At 32.4% G+C, this 20,389-nt stretch overlaps 2 protein-coding genes across 2 annotated transcripts in view; one reads left to right on the top strand and one right to left on the bottom strand.

The window, feature by feature from the left end:
- Positions 1-8,293: 8,293 nt before the first annotated feature.
- LOC126737293 (beta-1,4-glucuronyltransferase 1-like) lies at positions 8,294-20,299 on the top strand. The gene is made up of 9 exons (XM_050442125.1): positions 8,294-8,457; positions 8,716-8,945; positions 9,193-9,436; positions 9,503-9,634; positions 16,961-17,094; positions 17,154-17,258; positions 17,337-17,587; positions 17,796-17,921; positions 19,892-20,299. The coding sequence occupies exons 2-9, from the start codon at positions 8,789-8,791 to the stop codon at positions 20,096-20,098; spliced, it is 1,356 nt and encodes a 451-aa protein (XP_050298082.1). The 5' UTR covers positions 8,294-8,457; positions 8,716-8,788; the 3' UTR covers positions 20,099-20,299.
- The window catches only part of LOC126737289 (nose resistant to fluoxetine protein 6-like), a 47,893-nt gene continuing 47,772 nt past the window's right edge, over positions 20,269-20,389 (bottom strand). The window contains exon 14 of the mRNA XM_050442120.1: positions 20,269-20,371. Within this exon, the coding sequence (XP_050298077.1) occupies positions 20,322-20,371 (50 nt within the window). The 3' untranslated portion in view covers positions 20,269-20,321. The remainder of the gene's footprint in view (positions 20,372-20,389) is intronic.

The raw sequence follows: 20,389 nt of genomic DNA on the forward strand, positions 1-20,389 counted from the left end.
TTAAGAAATAGCTTTATTTCAGACATTTTACGTAATTTTGTCTGTGTGCATGTTTGCATGTCTTCCAGGTATTTTTTGTGTTTTTCGGATTCTTTCAGATATCTAGTGATCTTTTAGTTAGATTTATAGCACGGTCATTTCCAGATAAAGTTAAAACCTAAAGGGTACCACACGACATAACTATGTCCCACCGTAGGACGATTCGATTCGAAATCGCTTCGGATAAAGGGAAAACGCTGCTCAAAAGAATCTCGAGGGCCACCAACTAGACCAAATTTAAAAAGGGTCTAGTTGAGTTAATGGGTACTATGGGTACAGCCATATCCTTTAAAGAGAAAGTAGAAACAGAGTTGGTGAGCCTAAACAGTATAATCATCAATTCTTACAAAGCATCAGCATGTTCTCTCAGAATAGTTAACAGCAAGAGATTGTCCTGGTGGAATGACACGGTCTTAAAAAATACGGAACCACCTGGAGGGCGAAATTCCACAGAATTGAAATGTATTACAACTAGAAAGAAATTCAAAAATACGACACTGTAAAAGGGACTGCTAGCGCAAGTTCTGGGGAGAGATGTAATCAGACACAGCTCGTCCTATGAAGCTACTGCGCTATGACAGGAAAATTGAGATAGGATGCTTGAAGAAAGGTGAACTATGGACTTCAAACAAAGCCAAGACCATCGAACTTTTTTTTTAAACTCACATTCGTGGAGAAGGAAACGTGGCCCCTTGTGGCGAGAAACCAGAGCCGGATCTGGACTGGAATCTCACAAAAAAATAGTAAGAAACCTAGCTATAGCTTGGTGGGTGAGTTTAATTTATATAAGGCTGCGGGGCCTGATGAGATCATATCCATGATATTGCAGGTTGGCCTCAAAACTATACTCCCTTATTCAAAGAGAGTCTTTGAAGCCAGCATTGTAATGAGGTATGCAGATCAACTAAAATGGAGGGCGGCAGATATGGTGTGTATTCTAAAACCGGATAAGAAAGACTACTGCCAACCAAAGTTCTTTAGGGTAATAAGCCTGACTTTATTTCTGATGAAGACTATAGAAAAGCCCTTAGACAGAGAAGATTCTAACAGCATCGTCACTACATGTCTACGTCAAACGGAAGTCCACGGAAATGACACTTCACTCTGTCAGCAAGGCTGAAAAAGCTATAGAGAACAAAGACATGGCACTTGCTCTTTTCTTTGATGTATAAGGGGCATTCAATCAAGCGAAAACAAATACCATCTGCCACGCCCTTCTGACCAGGGGTACTCCATCTTACCTGGTCAGATAAGTCAAAATGGCGCTGGAGATCGGGAGATTTGTTCTACACTAGGAAATTGTCATAGAGACCAGACTGAAGGATAGCCGCCCATAAGGAAATTGCCTTTCTCCACACCTTTGGTGTGTGGTGATGGATTGTTTCCTCAGGCAGCTAGATCTTAAAAGATTCTATGCACAAGAATATGCGGAAGGTGGACTAGTGAGGATCACGGGTAAATTTGTAAACACAGCGCATGCAATTCGTATGCAGGATGGTGAAACAGTCATGTCAGGAGACAGCGCTATCAGTCCAGCACGAGCTCTTTCTCTTTACTAGGAGAAGGAATTTGACAAGCTTTTAACCTCCCACTATGTATCAGACATGAATATTGAGGAACTAGGTCAAATACTCGGGAATACACTAGACAGCAAACTTATATTTAAAAGAGCAGAGTTTAGAGTAGATAGTGAATAAGGCAACAGCCCTAATAAAGCAATTACAGCAAACACTAAATACAAGATGAGGCTCAAACCCTATGTTCTCCATTGGCTTTATACTGCAGTCATGCGAACGAGATTCTCATACGAATCCGTGGTATGGTGCCCAGCGGCATTGTCAAGCTCTAAATATTCTTCTTGGTTTACCGGAACTCTCAGCCTGGAAATGGAAAACTAAGGTTAGAAAAAGCTTTCAGGTGAAAATTCTGATAAGAAAAGAATAGTCAACGAACCAAATCAAGAAGCTAAATGGTCTTCAGGCTTCGAGTTTTCAGGTGTCCAGGTCTGGTACATAGATGTGTCATGGATGGAAAGCACCAAGTTAACTGGAGCCAAGCCAAGGTAAGGCTGGAAAAACACATTACTTTTAGGTGAATTATATATTCTGGAATTAAATATTAACGGCTTAAAGCTTTCTGGTAAAATACTGCCTGGGCTAACCTGCCCTCAAGTCAATCCAAAAACCCTCATCTAAAAATAAATTGAGTCTAGAAAAAAAACAAGGAAGGATTGGAGAAGGACAAAAGGATGTACGTCAAATGACAGGCCAAGCAGATAATAACAGCAGATCAGCCCATCATACAACTTTAAAGTAAGGCGACTGCTAACAAAAAGCCGACAGGGGATCTAAGATTTTGTGGGAATCCTAACTGGGCATAACTGCCTCAGGCATCTACATCTTCTTGGTATAAGGGAAAGTCTGCTCAGTGGAAATTGTGGTACAGGAGAGAAAACATCGTAAATAAAATAGGTAAATAGGTAGCTCTTTATTTTTAACAGTCACCCACTTACAGGAAATATAAAAAAATTGTTCTTTACCTATCGAATAACTCTTTGACAAACTATTAAAGTAAATTACGAATTCCGTAATAAATGTAAGAAAAAAATATAATTCTGTGTCATCATCATCAAAGGATAAAATTTTAATTTAAAAGTAAAAGAAAAATAAATAAATAATAGCAAGCGCTTCAAAATCAATAAAAAAAAACATAAAAAATTTCATTCCTGTTCTTTTAAATATCATAGATTAACGAATAATATCGTCTTTAAATTCCTTTCATTAATGCTAAAACAAGTTTTTAATAATTTCAATTGAATCGAAAAAAATATCAATATCTTTGTCAATATTATTAAAAGTCTTACACATAAAATCCAAGAGAGATCTAGTTATATTATTGTTAGCACTCTCGCAGCCTAACATATGAATTGCGTCTGGGAATACATAGTGATATCCGATTTAAAAAAGTGTTGCAATTGATTTTATTATGAAATAACTTATATAAAAGAGCACTGCAATAATCTTCCTACGATCGTCCAAGCACACACGCTTAAATTGGTCTAGAAGCAACTTAAGTAAAGTACCTCTGGAAATACGCCATTCTATTTAAAGGCTAAATATTTTACTAATCTTTTCTCAATAGACTCTAAATCGTTGATGTAAGCTTGATAAATTGGAAAACAAATAGCTATTCCATATTCTAATTTTCTTCTAACAAATGATGTAAATAGCATTTTTGGCGTCTTTTGGTTTTTAAATGCCCTGGAGCATCTTATAATAGAACTTAATGACCTTGATGCTGATAAAATGGTATTTTGCAAATGGTTTTTAAAGTTAAATAATTTATCGAATGTAACACCAAGATCTTTTATTGCTTTACATCTGGTTAAAACATGAGAATTTATTTCATAATTATAGTTAATAATTGTTTTTTTTCTTGAGTATGTAGCTGCAAAGTATTAAGATATATGAATGTTGATATAGCACCATGTTAACAAATTAAGTTTATTCTGAAGGTCCTGGCAATTGAGAATTGATGGAGTTTTGAAATAAATTTTTAAATCGTCGGCAAAAAAATATATAGGTTTGTTAGATCGTCCCTCAGGTTATTTATAAATAATACGAATAGTAAGGTAATTTTAAATACTAATTGTTTGCTTTGTTTCTGTTATTCAGTTTTTATATCTTCCAGGTTTTTTTGCTATTCTTAGAATTCTTTCAGATATTACAAAAATGGCGGGATCCGAGAAAGATAAGGAAAACTTGTGGCCATTGCTAAAGTTGTTTCTAAAGTACAGTGTTAAAAGCGTGATTTCGTCTTTCACTAAGCATGTTTGAGACAAGCTGCGGCCCAGAGAAATGCAATAAATGTTCCTTAAAGGAAGAATTAGAAGAAACAGCCCTGCTAAAGTCAACGAGGGAGACACTATAAAGAATCAAGACTCTTGAAGAAACCGAAGGTATGATTAAAAAGAAAATCAAATTTCTTAAAAAATTAATAAGAATCCTAGTCCTAAAAAAACTCTGGTAAACAAGGGAAAAAGCAGAAAGCTCCAGGGAAGCAAATTTAATCACATAAAATTACATACACGAAGCATTATAACCTCCGAGATTTCCTAAGGCCAACGGAAAGCACCTTTCCCTAAGTCAGGAATAAATTAAACTCATTCTCCCTGTTCGTATCAGGATTAGACACACAAACAAATCCTGATGATATAAAATCATATTTAAAGAAAAATGGAGTAATATGTGATAAATTAAAAAGTAAGACTAAGCACAAATATAGTTCGTTTAAAGTCTAAGTACCAGCAGATCCAAAGAGGTTTTGTCCAACAGCTGTAGTGATTAATTATTTTTTAAGCCTAAGAAATATAGGGCCTCAAGTGAAGAGAACACAGGTCAGAATACGCTTCGCCACAGCATAACTGGACATAGGTAACAAATATGCTTATTTCATCAGAATATCTAATCTGTTACGAACAAGACAAGTGGGTTAACAAAAAATAGATATCGATATGCCTTAGTAAACATTGTCTTACTGAAGATGAAGCTGATACCTTTAACGTACCAGGCTAAAATATATCCATTTCAACACCAACTCAGGATAATTCACTCAGCTATGTGAAATGCTTAGACTGTTTGGTCTTGCCCAGTTGATAATGGAGCCCACTTTTGATGGAAATTGTCCCGATAATATTCTAATAATCTCTGAGAGACAGAACTAACAAATAACGCTATTCAACAGGTTTCTCTGGTTATTTGCGAACTTGTGGAGCCAAAGTTGGTATGTAGACCGATAACATAAAAAGTAATATCATTATTTTTCCAAGTCGTTGAGATCAGGAGGAATTTTATCATGCACGATCAAGGTTCAGCTGATGCCAAATTTGCCATATTTCTGGATGTTTTAGTGCAAGCCTCAGTGAATGCCATTCCACAAACATCTTACATCAAACGTAAAAGTGATAATTGTGTTATCAGCTAGTTCAATGATGACTTGAAATTAATGAGGGAAATCCTGAAGCTTTTAAAAGAATATCTGAATCAATACCCGTCGTAGGATCAAGACAACAATACATGCAATTAAAGAAGTCTTACTATTTATCCGTAAGAGCAGTTAAAATAGAAGCTAATGATAATCTCATTAAAATCCCAAAATCCAACGAGTTGTATGTAGAATATTATCAATGAACAGCGAAATATACCAAGCCAGAAGTCTAAACCACTCAATATTTCACCAGAATAACTTAACGATTTCGTCGTTAATGTATAGCTCTCGAACTGCAAGCACAGATGTTCACTCAATTATTCAAAATACGCCTGAAAACATTCTCTTTCCAAGGGGTTACTTTTAAAGAGATTATAGACATAATAAATAATTAAAAAATAAAAAGAGTAAGAACTTCTTTGGAATTGGAGTAATAAAAGGTATTAAAGAGCTAATAATAATTTCACTGACAAAATTAATAAATCAGTGCTTGTGAGAAGGTAGCTCACATAATAATCAATATCTCTCCTACCAATACTCTTGAAAATTTTTGAGAAGTTTTTTGCTGTGCGAATCCTGTTTTTTTTTTAATGCTAAGAATCTGTTTTTTGATGGTCATTTCAGATTCAGGAGCGGCGTTAACACAACAAGGACTGCTCTCAAATTACTCTTTCGTGTATAGAAAGCCTTCTAAAATGAAATTTCTCTGTCTGGTATATTTTGCGATCCTTGCATTTTGACTGCATGTTCCATAAACTCCTGCTTGGCAAACTGAAAAAATGTAACTTTTTAGGTAGTATAATTGCGGTATAATCCAATTACCTCAAGTGATGAAGATTGGTAACGTGCTCTTCTCGGAGAGAGAAGTGGTTTGTTTCTTATTTGTATAAATGTTCTACCTCAAAGAGATCTAATCAGCCACTACACCATTTTTGCGAATGATACTACTGTATCATGAGCAGGTCTTGATTATGAGGAAATAGTGATGTCAATTCATTTTGCGCCGAAGAGAACTTAGTACTAGTTTAACACTACAGCCTTTTTTTCAACATACAGAAAACCCAATGTTTAGTTTTTTCCATACTGCAAAATTTTTAAGTATACACCTGCACTCCAGACTGCAGTAAAGTCATACATCATCTTTAGTCTCTAAATTGAGCTCAGATACCTTCTTGCTTAGGAGACTTTTAGGCAGTGTTTCATATTATGCACTAAAGCAGCACTCACATTTCCCTTATGCTATCTTAGTTTAAGGACATAATACTGGGGCAGGAGATATCTTCCGTGTCCAAAGGCGTGCAGTAAGAATTGCTGAAGACTTAGCCTATTGTGTTAAAGCGTTCGATAAGTGTGAATTAAAACAATCAAAAATAGTCACCTAATTTATTTATACATTTACACTACTAAACACGATCACTTACGACTACTAGAAATATTTACTTTTAAGGGATTTATTCACTACTATATATCTTCGCTTTAAATCTCGCGCCAATATTCCGAACTTTACTTTACTGAACTGACAAATGACTTCCAACGGCGACGCGGCCCCTTATATACTCGGTTGACGTTGTGCGGTGTACCATTTGTGTCATTTCGGAATGACGGAGAATCAGCTAGTTTCCCGGTGTTTACAATATTGTTACAGTATCTTCGGGAATTTTAAAACTCGAAACCGATACCACCTAATTCCCTTATACCGGCGACTACATAGGTATCAGGATGGCCCTAACTTTCTTGTGATATCAGGGAGATGCTCCCTGCCACTTTCAGAAGTATCATCAAAAACTTTCTACTTCATAAGAGATTTTAGTGTCAGTGAGTTTTTTTGAATGTATTTTCTAGAATAATTATATTTAAAAAAAAATATTAAAATAAACTTTTTAAGGTTTTAACAATGTCGGTATACTTTTTTTAGATGTTTTATTTAAGGCAAAATTATCTTTGTGATGCTAACAAACTATTGACGTATGTAAGTAGTAAATTGTGTATTTATAATAATAAATAATTTTAATTTGAAATTGAATTATTTTGATATTTTAAGTAATTTTCTTTCAAGATTTTAGAAAAAAAATTATTTTATTTCTGGAATTAACTTTTTTTTTAACTTTTTTACAGGAGCTTTAAATAATTAATTATGTTTTTCTTATCTTCATACTTTCCCAATAAGTAGTTTTCTAGATCTTTCAGAGATTTGAGGTTTTTTTTCTATTTTGTTCTAAGCATTTTACCTAATTGTTTCCAACTGTTTTTTTTTTTGTATTTTTAGAATCCTTTTGGATATTTAGGGTTATTTTTGATTCAGACTTTTACAGAAAATTCAATTTTATTGCAGATTTTTATCATATTTTTTAAATTATTTTCCAGGAGTTTCAATTTCAATAATTAATTAATTATGTTTTCCTTGTTTCTGTGGTCAGTTTGCTGTATCCTTTTTCCAATTATTCCAGACACTTAACATATATTTTGTAAATATTTTTTAGAAATTTTAAATAATTAATTATTTCCTAGTTTTTGTTGTTTTTCTAATCAGTTTTCTCTGATCTTCAGATATTTAAAGTAGTTTTTTTCCTTTATATTCCAGGTATTTTAGTTGATTTTTTTACATTATAATTCACGTAATTCAGACATTTTAAGTAATTTTTCAGTTTATGTCAAGGAATTTTTCATGCATACCATACAGTCAAAAATGATGTTTTTTATTATACTTGGATAAGCTAGCCCAGAAAAATACAATTTTCAGAAGATAGTTATTTAGAAATAAAATGATTCATCTTATACCGAAAAACAGCAGAAAATTGAAGGACAATTATAGTTATCATATATGTTATTTATTACTAAGTAATAAAAATAATTTATTAAAATGATTATAATCGTTACTGAGTATAGTAAAAATTCAAAAATGGTTAAAAAAGTCAATTCTTAACCAGTCTTGGGTAATATTCGTCTTAAACTTAAAAACTGCACACTATCGCCGTAAAATAATATTCATCGACTGCATGTTCGGTATTTTTTAAGAAAAATAAAACTATTACATAATCAAGGCCTAAAAAACAGTAAAAAAATGTAGTTCATTTTAATTTAAATAGTAAAAAATTAATTGGAGGATAATTTAAATAAATAATGAACCCTCTTAAACCTCTCACTTCAAACTCTATATAAAGAACATTTCTTGACCCTCTTTCCCTCATATATCGATTGACAAAGGATCTGAGGAAAATCCATATTAATTCGGGGGGTTTTCCGGCAGTGGGCGCCACCGCACATAAAAAACAAACAGTCGGTGTTACGCCGCATGGAGCTGCTAAAAACTGTTCGTTCTTAATGAGTTTAACTAATTAAAATATGATTAAGTTTAAAAGATAACGGTGCTAATAAAAGATTTGTTTATTAGTGAATAACTTGAGAGCAAATCCAAATTATGTTAAGATTATGGTAAGTTATATTAAATTGTGTTTTTTTTTTAATTTTTTGTAGACTAAACCTATAAGATAAATGATGAATAGATCATACGAATCCTCATAATATAAAACTTTAAATTAGAGTCGACTTTTATCAAAATCATGGGACATTATAAACCTTATCTAATTGCGTCATACTTAAATCCCACAACACAGGATTAATTTTATCTCAGTTTAAACAAAACCCTAAAACATTATTTACCAAAAATTATTTTATAATTTTTATTTTAAGTGTTGCTGAAGACAATATTCAATGAAGAACATGCAAACTCATAGTCACTTGCTAAAAAATATTGAAAATCGCGATGGTAGTTAACGCAGCGGTGGCAAGATCCAGATATTTCCCATTGTTGATTACGTTTTGTTTGATCGTGATTTTTGTTGCTCTACATAATATCCAGACTGTGAAAATTGAAAATGTTGAACGTATTATGTTGGACGTGGGTAACAAATTACCCGGAGGTAAGTTTACTTTTAATGGACTTTTTGCCATCAAATTGAGTACCTATAGTTAAGCAGAATTTACATGGTGTTTCATGCCAGAAGAACTTGATTTGTTAAATGTGTTTTAGGCTAATTTACTTTATTCGTTTATTGATGGCTTGAAACGCGAGATTTTCTGTGCCGTCTCTAAAGCCTTTAACAATGTTTCTCTTAATTTCCAAAAAAATAGATCCTACTTCTATCAAAAGACACTCTGAACTTTTAGCATATCTACGCGATATCAAAATAAACACTTCCAACGAAATTTTCTGCAAACTGAACTACGGATTGCCCACACAGCTCAAGTATACAAAAAATGATTTGGCAGGAAGTCCAGAGCTGGATCAAGATAGTCCTTTTCAGGTGTTGTATGACGTGATTGAAGGACAACCACGACAAATTGATCCAGGAGTTACGTATGCTACACATCTTACCAAGGATTTCGTTATGTATTTGACTGAGGTGGTTAGGTATGAGTTTACTTATTTTAGTATTCTTCCAAGCTATAAAAACATTTATTACTTATATATTTCTAGGCAATGGGAAGGTCCTATAAGCGTAGCAGCTTACGTTTCGGATGGTGATCCTAAAGTTATATTGGACAGTATACTTCACTTTTGCTATTGTATCCCAGAAATGTACAAAATATCCTTACATTTGGTGTTTAGGTAAGGATTTTCTATTCTTAATTGCCTGGCATAAAAGAAATAGAGTCTTTAATTAAATAATTAACTACATCCAATGGATCTCCAAAATCTATGACCAATTGCCTGAAATAATAGAAGCAAAATCTATGAATTATAATATCAGTGAACTAAACTGCTAAAAATTATTGAGTAAGCTCTATACACAATTGCCTAGACTAAGAAGAAAAAATTGCTTTAACTAAAAAATCTTTTACCTATCTAGAGTCGTAGGCATAACTGCCTGGAATAAAAACAATAAACTACATCGGAAATTTTTGTTTACTGTTTTAAGGAATAATAGAAACAAAATCTGAGCTATTTTTAAACGTGAAAGATTAATCTTCTTTAAAGTTTCCACCGGTGGCATCAAAGCAGGCCTAGAGATGTTTGGTATTTTCGAAAACAACCATTTCTCATTAATTTTGACGAAATAACTAATTTTATTTTAATTACGAATTAATTAATTTTTTTTGTATTTTTATCGTTGTAAATATTTTGATGTCTGGTAAAATTACATTTTATCCGATTACATATGAAAATCATTATTTCAGTAAAATTATTTGTCATATCGCAGGCTCATATTATAGGTGAAAAATGGGTAGAATACTTTTTTGTTTTTTTTTATAAATCCCTATTTAAACTTTCCATTGCTATTTAAAACTATTGGAAATTGTGTTTTTCTTGTGATGATTCGCGAATTATCGTCGAATATGTTACATTTCAAAACTTTTGTTAATTAATATAGAACACATATTGGATTTTATCATTGTATTTTAGAACATGTAAAAAAATAGGAAGACAGCAATATAGTAATAATAAAACACTTTACCTTTGGTATTACAACGAAAAAATTCCTGAAAATCAATCATTTAGATAGGCAGAATTAACCTATAGCTATATACCAGTATTATATAGGTATACTCTAACAGATTATGTCGATTTTATGTGCTGCGTAGCTCATATTTGTCTTTGGAAACCGCCCAATCTTTGACAGTCTTTTGCCTTGTCAACCGCAATTCCTTGACGTGATTTAGATACTACACAGCTCTTTGAAACAGGTGACATTTCTGTGGGCTGAAATTTATTCCAGAACCTCGTAGCGTCAGGAATCCTGCTTTTAGTTTTTTGTATGTTGTCCTTAAACGATTTTCTTACCTCAATAATATCTTCGAGGTAAACGCCAAGTCTTCCAGTTCTCTTAAAATCGTTTTCATCAGCCGTTCAGTGCGACGGGTACTGTACATGGCATTATGTTAAGTTGCCATAATGCATTCAGGAGCTAACTGAACTTGCCTGTGGGCAGTGTTCACTTCAAGTGTCATTAATATTAAAAAGGGTATAGCTGCACTTTTTAGTCACGTTATAAAGGTGCAGGTAATCTATGCAGGATCTGGTCGAGCCATGTTTCTTCTTTACTAGTACCACCGGTGAACACTATAGACTGCTAGATGGTTCTATATGAGGCCTCCCTTGGTCATACTCTCCACAATCTTATCAGCTCTCTTCCTCTTGGCTAGTGGTAGTCTTCGAGCTGTCTCCCGGATAGGACAAGCATATCCTATATTGATTTTTTGCTGAAGTATAGTGGTCCTCCCTTTCTTCCCAGTATCAAAAATGTCTTAATATTTAGGGACCAGCTTGTTAATTCTTTCGGAATGGCTTTTCGGTTAATGTTACAGCCGCAACTTGTCAAAGTAGTGCTGAAACTGCATAGTGTCCTAGCTCCGTGCCCTTTTTAGCAACACATAAAAATCATTTACATTCATTACAATGACCAAAAGCCTTGTTATGCATTGCAGGTTCGAACATGCCTATTTCGCCGTCCGTGGTCTTGTAATCAACGCACCCTTCCAGAACCCTCTCGCTCTGTTCTGGTATCACAGCTTCCTCCGGAAGAAGGACTCCAACACTGTTGTCCCTCTCACGGTGCAAAGCAACTTCCTCATCTTCAAGACTACCTGCTTACAGTTTAAACCCCTTGGTGTCGATTGTGTCCGTCCCAATAATAACCTCGTCCTCGGTGTCAGCCACTATAAGAGGATGTTTAAATATACTTTTTCTTATGGTAAACGTGGCGTTTTTTCACGTGGACATTAGTCGATCTCATCTATCTGTTCGTAGACGCTATTTTGATTGACGAACCTTAGCTGCAGATTTTGCTAGGTTGGGTAGAGCCTGGATCCAGTAACTTAATTCGATGGGTTCCATCTACATATGCGTCGATCAAAACACTGTGCTGCTGCGAGGAGACTTCAGAGGTATTTACTTTTACTAAGGCTTGCTGAATACAGATTGCCCTTAAAATACAGATTGCCTCTGAATACAGACAGTTGCCCCTTTGCCTTGACCTTCTTTAGTTTTCCGGATTGGAGGGATTGGAACAAGCGCCTTCTAGACAGTGTCTTCCTGTGACCTGTCAACTGGTCCTGGCGGCTACGTCCTCTATTACGTTCCTAATAATCCGCCTTACCGATTCGTTGAAGTCGTCCTCTCCTGGAATCATTTGCCCAACACGAGCTGGCTCTTGTTCCTCCATATTCTTGGAAGCTTCAAATTCAAGAGCCCATGTTAGTACATCTACTAGTTTAGGACTCCGCATTGGTAAAATGATTTTTCCATCAATTTCTATAATTTTAGGTTCTAGGTTGGAGTATTTTCTATCAATTTAGTTTCCAGACTTTGCAATCTTAAAACATTAAATACACTAGAATAAATATTGGCTATTTAGGATTGAGCGTAACATCTACACAGGGGGCAGAGCGGATATTTTGTTGTTAAACATGATTAGTTTTCCATGTTGCCAGTGATTATTCAATTTTAATAGAAGAAAATAAAGTGATATAACAAATTACTGTAATTAGCAGACACTGAATTGCATCATTTATTATAAAGGACAAGGAAGAGTCAAATTATTTTGGTAGCCAAAATTATCTTATACTATACTTATACTAATCATTAATAATAATTAAGAGTTTTAATTTGGACTCTTTAAATCACCAAATTCTCACACAAAACGGCAACGGTATAAATATTGCCCGTAAATATTCTCTCGATACAGGTATTTGGCAACTGTGCTCGTTGCTTACTTTTGGATTGTGTACCTTTCGTAGTTTCAGATTTAAATATTCAGTCAACGGTATTATTATTAAAATGATATTTTGAATGATTTCAGTGCATTTTTTTAATTAACAATAAAATTAAAAACTTCTTTTTTGCTGAAAAATTATAAAAAGTCTCAAGTGGGTCACATAAATTAGGAAAAAAGAAATTCAAATAGTCCCTTTCACAGACGAGTTAGGTGTTATTCATATAGCTTACAGGTTATAAAATTATTATAAAAGGCGACGTATTTGTGAAGTATCTATTGAGTATTGGATGTCAAAACTCTCTTAACTTTTTTTTTCAGAAAATAATAATAAAAATGTTTTATTAAGTATATTGTTACAATCTGTCAATTTTTTTGCCTATTCGAAGGCCGCAAATAATGTATCTGAAGCTAGTGTCCGGTTGATATCCAGCGACGAAATTGAGAATGCAGCATATGTTGTTCGCTACCTATTTTTAGTCCGCGCCTGATGTTATTTAATCGATATAATGCCCGTATCTCCTGGAATTCCCATGAAATTTTAATAATTGGTTTTTTCTTTGGTAAAAAATTGTTGAGCTGTTAGATGTTAAAAATTATAAACGGCAATAATTCCCAAAGGATATGAATGAAACTTCTTCTTCAGGTGTTATAGCCGTTTATATTTCTTAACATCTAACAATTCAATAATTTTTTCAAAATCAAAATCAAAAAGCTTTCGTTTGTAGAGGTTTACAATTATCTTAAATCGGTTTAGATATTTATTAAAAACTATAAAAAAAATTTATTTAAATCCTATGGGAGTTAAAGCCCTTATTATTTCTTTAACATTTTACCTTTTAGTTAATTTTCACAAAAAAAACTTGGTTTGTAGAGGTTTACAACTACCATACATTGATTTAGTTATTTATTGTTAATATCTGGATAAAAAATTATGAAAATTCCATGGGAATTATAGGAGATACGGACATTAGATCGATTAAATTACAGGTGTGTAATAAATAGGTAGCTGCCAAACGACATATGCTGAATTTCTCGATTTTGGTTGTAGGATATCGATCATACGCTAAACTTACACACATGCAAAAACTTCTAGAAAAAAACGCAAAATGGCAACATTGGATACTTGCATTGTAAATATATAAGTTATTCTACGTTGCTAAGTTGCTCTTTCATCAAATTTTTTTGTTAAGAATATTTTTTTATTTCGAAAAGTTTGTGGATTATTTTCAAAGTATATATTGTTAGTTAGGACCTAAATGGAAAATTTTAAAGAGTACATTTTTAGCTGTTATAATACATTAAAAAACCACTCAGTGGATTAAGAAAAATATGTATTGTATGAAAAATTAAAAAATCGATTTGACATCATTGTCTGGAGAAATAGTGAACTCAAACAAGTTTGCTTAAGGTTTGCAGCTTATTTTAGGTATTAAATGTTCTAAGCTTACAATATTTGATCAATATCGCTTACTCCAGCAAAAACGAATTTGTCCGGGTGATCACCTTCCTCTAGTAACTTTACGAAGCTAGACCCGCATGCCCGCTTTATTTCCCGTCATACTGCAATTCTTTTCCTCCTTCTATCTCCCTTTTTAGCTCAGTCACTTTTCAATACAATAGCTGTGGCATTTTCATGCAATTTACTATTATTTACTTTTCACGAATGTATAGTTGACTGAGGTCTTATTCACACCCCATAGCTGACACCAATATAGCGTTTCTCCCGTTCGTTAGGCGTGAATTAAAACAACCGATGCATGAAAAAAGTCAACTTATTTATTTATACACTTTACTAAACACGAATATTACGACTACTAGAAATGTTCAACTAAAATAAATACATTTTACTACTATTTATGGCCGATTTAAATATCGCACCAATATTCCGAACTGCCGTGCACGGATCTATCAACTGACTTTTGACCCAGCTGCGACGACGCTGTCCAGAAGATTCGCTAGCCTTCCATGTGTCTCCAGAGATGTGCGGTGTGCTCACTTGTATGATTCTGGAATAACGACGCACAGATGGTATCGGCGATGTTGCCAATATCCTATACACATAAAAATAATTCCTTAAAACAAGGAAAAAGGTTCTTTTGTATATTTGATTTGAATTTAAGAAAGTTGGTAATTGTTCGTAATTTTCCTCAGAACAATTTCTTGCATTTCATTATTTAAATAGACTAATTTCTTTAAAATATTTTATAGAAATAAAGAAATAGCATTATTTCGAAAATGCCTGTTTTTAATTTAATAATATGAAGTCTTTAAATTAAGAATATATGAAAATATTAAATTATTAACGCGAGTATATTACCCCAAGACATAGAATCTTTAAAATAAGAGACCAGGTACACTTAATCCACTACCTTTTTGCGTTGTTCTTGTGCAAAGTGTGTTTCCTGATTTTGATTGTGCTAAGCCAGTTGAAAGGGTTTTTTTGATAATTTAGCAATGCATGATCTATTGAAAACTTGGGGCATAGATCAAAATATTACTAAAACATTTAGAGGTAAGTAAACAATCCTGTTAAATCATATTACTGTTTTATAATAATCGCGGTAGTAAGGCATCTTATGGGCTTTGATATTGCAGGATCGCGTAGGCGTAGTCAGTTTCATCAAGTTTGCATGGAAGAGCAGACTTGTTAAAAGACTTAATTCCACAAGTTGGCAAGCGTTTACGATTTGAAATGCACTGAAAAAACTGGATCTCAGATAAAGTAGGTGTAAGTGTTAAATTTAGGCATATTCCATTTGGAAATAATAAATAATATATTATTAGGACATACAGGATGCAACAACAATTACTATCTTATTACTAACATCCCAAAGCCTGAGTGATTTTGCATTTGAAGAGGACACACAAGGGAAACTACCTGTAACTAAGGGATCAAATAAAGAATCCAATGTGGAAAATACCATTTTGACACCTTTACTGATAAATGATTCGGAAAATAATTGCTATGCTACAATACTTTAAATAAAACAGCAGAAGACAAGCTTCTTTTTTTAAATTTAAAGATATGTATATCTATTATAATTATTATTTTTGTATTCTAAACTTAATTATCCTAAAATATTGGAAATTATTATTAATCAGTTGTTAAGAGGTTACGTTGTCACAAACAAGCAAAATTTATATTTATTTTTTTAAATAAAGTTATATTTTTCATAATATTTGTGTATTTATGATTGATTTATCCTCATGAATAGTATGATATCTACAATATTTTAAAGAAATTTAAAATTTTGACAGATAATTTATTATACAACTAAGTAATTGACAATAATTAGGACGAATCACCTTGCAAAAGATCTGCTTAAGATTGAAGTTAATAGACACCTGCATCAAATGCATTGTGGACCAGCTCATTTCTAAGACGAATCGTTTCAATTATTGTTAACGACTCCGATATTCGATACTAATTCTAAAATTCCTTAAATCAATAACTTTTTGGTTCACAAATTAAAAAAACTGCATACTTACATAACAGATTTATAGTTTTAAATCAAGCACAATATAATATCCTTAGGACAATTATGCACTTCTTACTTTAAAACCTAAATAATAATTAATTCAAGAACTTAGTTCTTTATATATTTCTTATGCTATATTGTTCTTTATATATATATATATATATTATATATTATATATGATATATTCAATATATATATATATATATATATATATATATATTGAATATTTTGAGTAATAATGTTAAATACTAAAGTCCTTAATTCAAGATCAGTTTTAAATCACTTTAATAATTCCGTATTTTGTCATATGGTGTTCGCATCTTAAACAAAGAATATATTTACCTTAATTGAATAAACTTAGTATTTACAATAATAACTTTGTATACTTGATAAACTAAAAGTATCTCTCCAGATGATTATCTGGGGATTATCAAATAATAGTTTACTCATCTTTCTATAAAAAAAAGTTTAAGAAATACAAACTTTGATGTAAAGAAATATTTCATAAAAATATGTCAAAGTCAGGATTACTTTAAAGGGAAGTAAACAGTTAAATTAAGGAATTTCTTTTTTGAGTGTATGTTATCGTGTTCTTCCAAGAAACTCAATTTAGTTTTACATGAATAATTAAAATCTATGTTTAGCTACCCGGAATAAGATATTATAAAAATACACAGTACTAACAAAAAGCAAGAAAAACATTATCAAAACGGAAGAAATGAAACTTTTATTTAATTTTAGGAAAGACTCGCATCCATCCTATTTCTCCATTGCGCTGCTACAGCCCCCCGATACTTGTGATATCCAGAATTTGTTAAAAACCAATTCCGACTATAATAGTTTAAGCAATAATAGTGATAATAGCCATAAGAAAGGTAATAAAAATACTGCTAATTAAACATTTATTATTAATTGAAAAAAAAATACATTTTAGATATTAAAAATTGGTATCCAATTAATGTATGCAGAAACGTTGCCAGGCAATCAGCTTATACGGAGTTCATATTAGTTTGCGATGTCGAGCTCATGCCCAGCGAAGGCAAGTCCATTTAACCAACATTTTCGAATAGTTCTCAATCAGAGTAGTACAATAGTAGAATCATTCTCTAACTTACAGGTTTAGCGAACCGCTTTATACGTATGCTGGAAAACCAAAGGTGCGTGGAACCGAATTGCGACCGGCGTGTATTCGTAGTTCCGGTTTTTGAGGTGGCTACTTCCGAAGACCCGCCCAAAACCAAAAAGGAGTTAGTGAGGTTGATCAGTTTGAATAAAGCTGTGTATTTTCATAAGTATTCTTGCCCCCATTGCCAGAAGTTTCCGGGACTGGAACAGTGGAAAACCAGTGATCCCGGAGAAGTTATAAAAGTATGTAAAGCATTTATTGATATTTCAGTTAATGCATTATTGTTCTTTGATCAGAGATACGATGAAACGATTCATTATACCTAACTCTTAAAAGTACTTTATTATAATTTCTTTAAAAGCTGATGTCAGCATTACTACCATAAACATTACTGCCCGCATCAATTACTCATAGCATGATCCTTCATCCCGCTTCTAAAAATTTTTTTAGCCTCTACTATCCGTTAAACGTGAAGTTCCTTACCACAGATGGGAACCTGTTTATATTGGAACTAAAAACGAGCCTATGTATAACGAAAGATTGTCTTGGGAAGGATTTCAAGATAAAATGTTACAGGTAATGATTTTCCAAGGATTTGAATAATCCAAATACCATAATTTTTTCTGGTAATATTTTTCTTCTTATAAAAGATCAAGGCAAGAGCTTGTATCTTTCTCGAATATCTTTATTTATATCTCTTTTAACCATAGTTTGTTCTTTAAAATCTATATCATTAACTCTTTTTTCTCTTCATTTATCATTTTTGTCTTTAACCTTTTGTTCTTAACAATTCTTTCAAAATATAATTTAAATACGGATTATTCATGGATTGGACGAAGAGGAGGATACGTATGGAGCATACGTATTTAGTTTTCCTCGCTAAATTGAACATTTTCTCTTTAATTAGCATGTGTACTTAAAGCCTATATCATCCAGCATTTTTTTGGATCTGGCACCTCTAAAATAATACAATGCATTCACAATGGAAGGAAAAAATTCATTTCAAATTTAGATATTTTTTACTTCTTTTATTTTTTGGACACATTAGTTAGTCCCTTGCGCGTTTCTTGAAAAAAAAATTTACATGGTGCCTTAAGTATAAACTATGGCGTCAACAATAATTTTTTAAATGGAGTACCCTGTATATTATAACGTTTTACATTTCTACGGTATATTCTGAATACTTTTTTTATAGCAAACCAGATATCTAAAGTCAATAGTTTTCCAAATATGACGCATCAAATTAACGAAACATATGAAATTTAAACATTCAAATTTATTTTACATTTAATGCAACTAACGTTTAATTGTTGTCCATTTGATTCCATGCGTCCTTTGCAATAAAAATTTTAGTTATAGAGTGTCTCAAGTTTTATGTGATTTCTTAGAAAATAAGTAGACCTTATTATTTTATTCAAATAGTTTCCAATTTTAGAACTTACTTGATAACGGTTTGTCATGTAAGGATAATTGTCGTATGAGTTTCCATCTCACGTATCATTTTTTAATAAAATGCATTTATCTGAGAAAGAATGAAAAAACACGGCGGGGCACCTCCTCACTTTGCCATCGCCGTTCCACAATTTCTTGATGCAACTTTTCCTAATATATGGATTGGACAAAGAGGACCGATTACGTGGCCACCAAGGTCACCAGATATAACCCCATTAGATTTTTTTTATGGGGCTAGTTGAAGTCCAAAGTTTATGTAAATAGACTATATCATGTTGATGATTGAAAGCAAAGAATTCGACAAGAATTTAGACTAATCGATCCGCAAGGGATTGAAAATGTGCAATTGGAAAATATTTACCGACTTCAAAAATGCATTAAAGTAAACAGACAATAAATTAAACATCAGTTGCATTAAATATTGTATAAGTTTTTATGTTTCATTGGTCTATTACGTCAAATTTGACAAACCGCTGAGTTTAAGCATATGGTATGCTATACAAAAAGCATTCACAATATTTCGTAGAATTGTAAAAGGTCATGATATACAGCGTGTTCCGTTTAAAAAAGTTAATGTTAAAGCCATAGTTTCTACTTGAGGTATAGAAAATTTTTATTGCAAAATCTGGAAAAAATAAAAGAAAAAAAATACCTGGATCTTAAATGAATTTGTTTTTTTTCATCGTGAATTCACTGTATAGTCTCACAAATTTGACGAAATTACTTTACTCGGTATGATCATGATGCCTACTCCTATAGTTCACTTTTAAGTACTTTTCGGCCTAAGAAATTAGAAATATTAGCACTAAATTTCAACTTGCTTCAACTGCAATTTGATTAAAACCATTTGCATCAATAACTTTTCTCAATCTATAATGTTGTTTATTATGGGATAATCAAAGGGTAATCGATTCTTTCTGGAAGATCTGCACCAAGAATTGTATAAAAAACTCAATAAATTGATAGAATCAATATAATTCTCTACATTTTTATCGGATATCAATTCTTTGTACCACTAATATTGATTGTTGACAATAGCTAATTTTTACAATCTTTCTTAGTAAAACAATGTGACCTTATACATGTTCTTTTAGATGTTGGAAATGTGCCTGGCAAACTACCAATTGTTGATACTAGATGGAGCCTTTCTCGTACATTGGCCGGGAATTAAAAAATCGAAAAGAAAAGACGAACCGTGGCGGGCGCCATTTATAAGAAGGAATCAGGGATATTATGATATTTTACTAAGAAATATTTCCGGTAAATATCCGCGTAATCTTAGGTGTAGGAGCAAGAGGTGATATGTTTAAAAGGAATATTTTACAACAGTATTACAAGTTTTATTTACAATAAAATCAAAACACTTTATATTATGTAGTAGCTTTTTACTATTTACCTAATACATGCTACAGACGATCCACTTATTATTTGTTCCTATATTAGTATAATATATTAATAAATAAAATTGCTCATTTTTATAGGAAATAAATATTTTAGGCTTAGTTCTTCTGGTTTCAATTTACCCTAAAACTTCTCTAAAGGTTGAACTTTTACAGTGGCCTTAACAGTTTTGCCTAAAATATATAAAATTA

The sequence above is a fragment of the Anthonomus grandis genome, chromosome 6, assembly GCF_022605725.1.
Source record: "Anthonomus grandis grandis chromosome 6, icAntGran1.3, whole genome shotgun sequence".
Taxonomy (NCBI): Eukaryota; Metazoa; Arthropoda; class Insecta; order Coleoptera; family Curculionidae; genus Anthonomus; species Anthonomus grandis.

Coding starts and splice junctions, on each gene's coding strand:
- LOC126737293 (XM_050442125.1), top strand. CDS start 8,789: ATGGTAGTTAACGCAGCGGTGGCAAGATCCAGATATTTCCCATTGTTG. Junction 9,437..9,502: donor TATTTGACTGAGGTGGTTAG/GTATGAGTTTAC, acceptor ATATATTTCTAG/GCAATGGGAAGGTCCTATAA. Junction 17,588..17,795: donor ATCCCGGAGAAGTTATAAAA/GTATGTAAAGCA, acceptor AAATTTTTTTAG/CCTCTACTATCCGTTAAACG.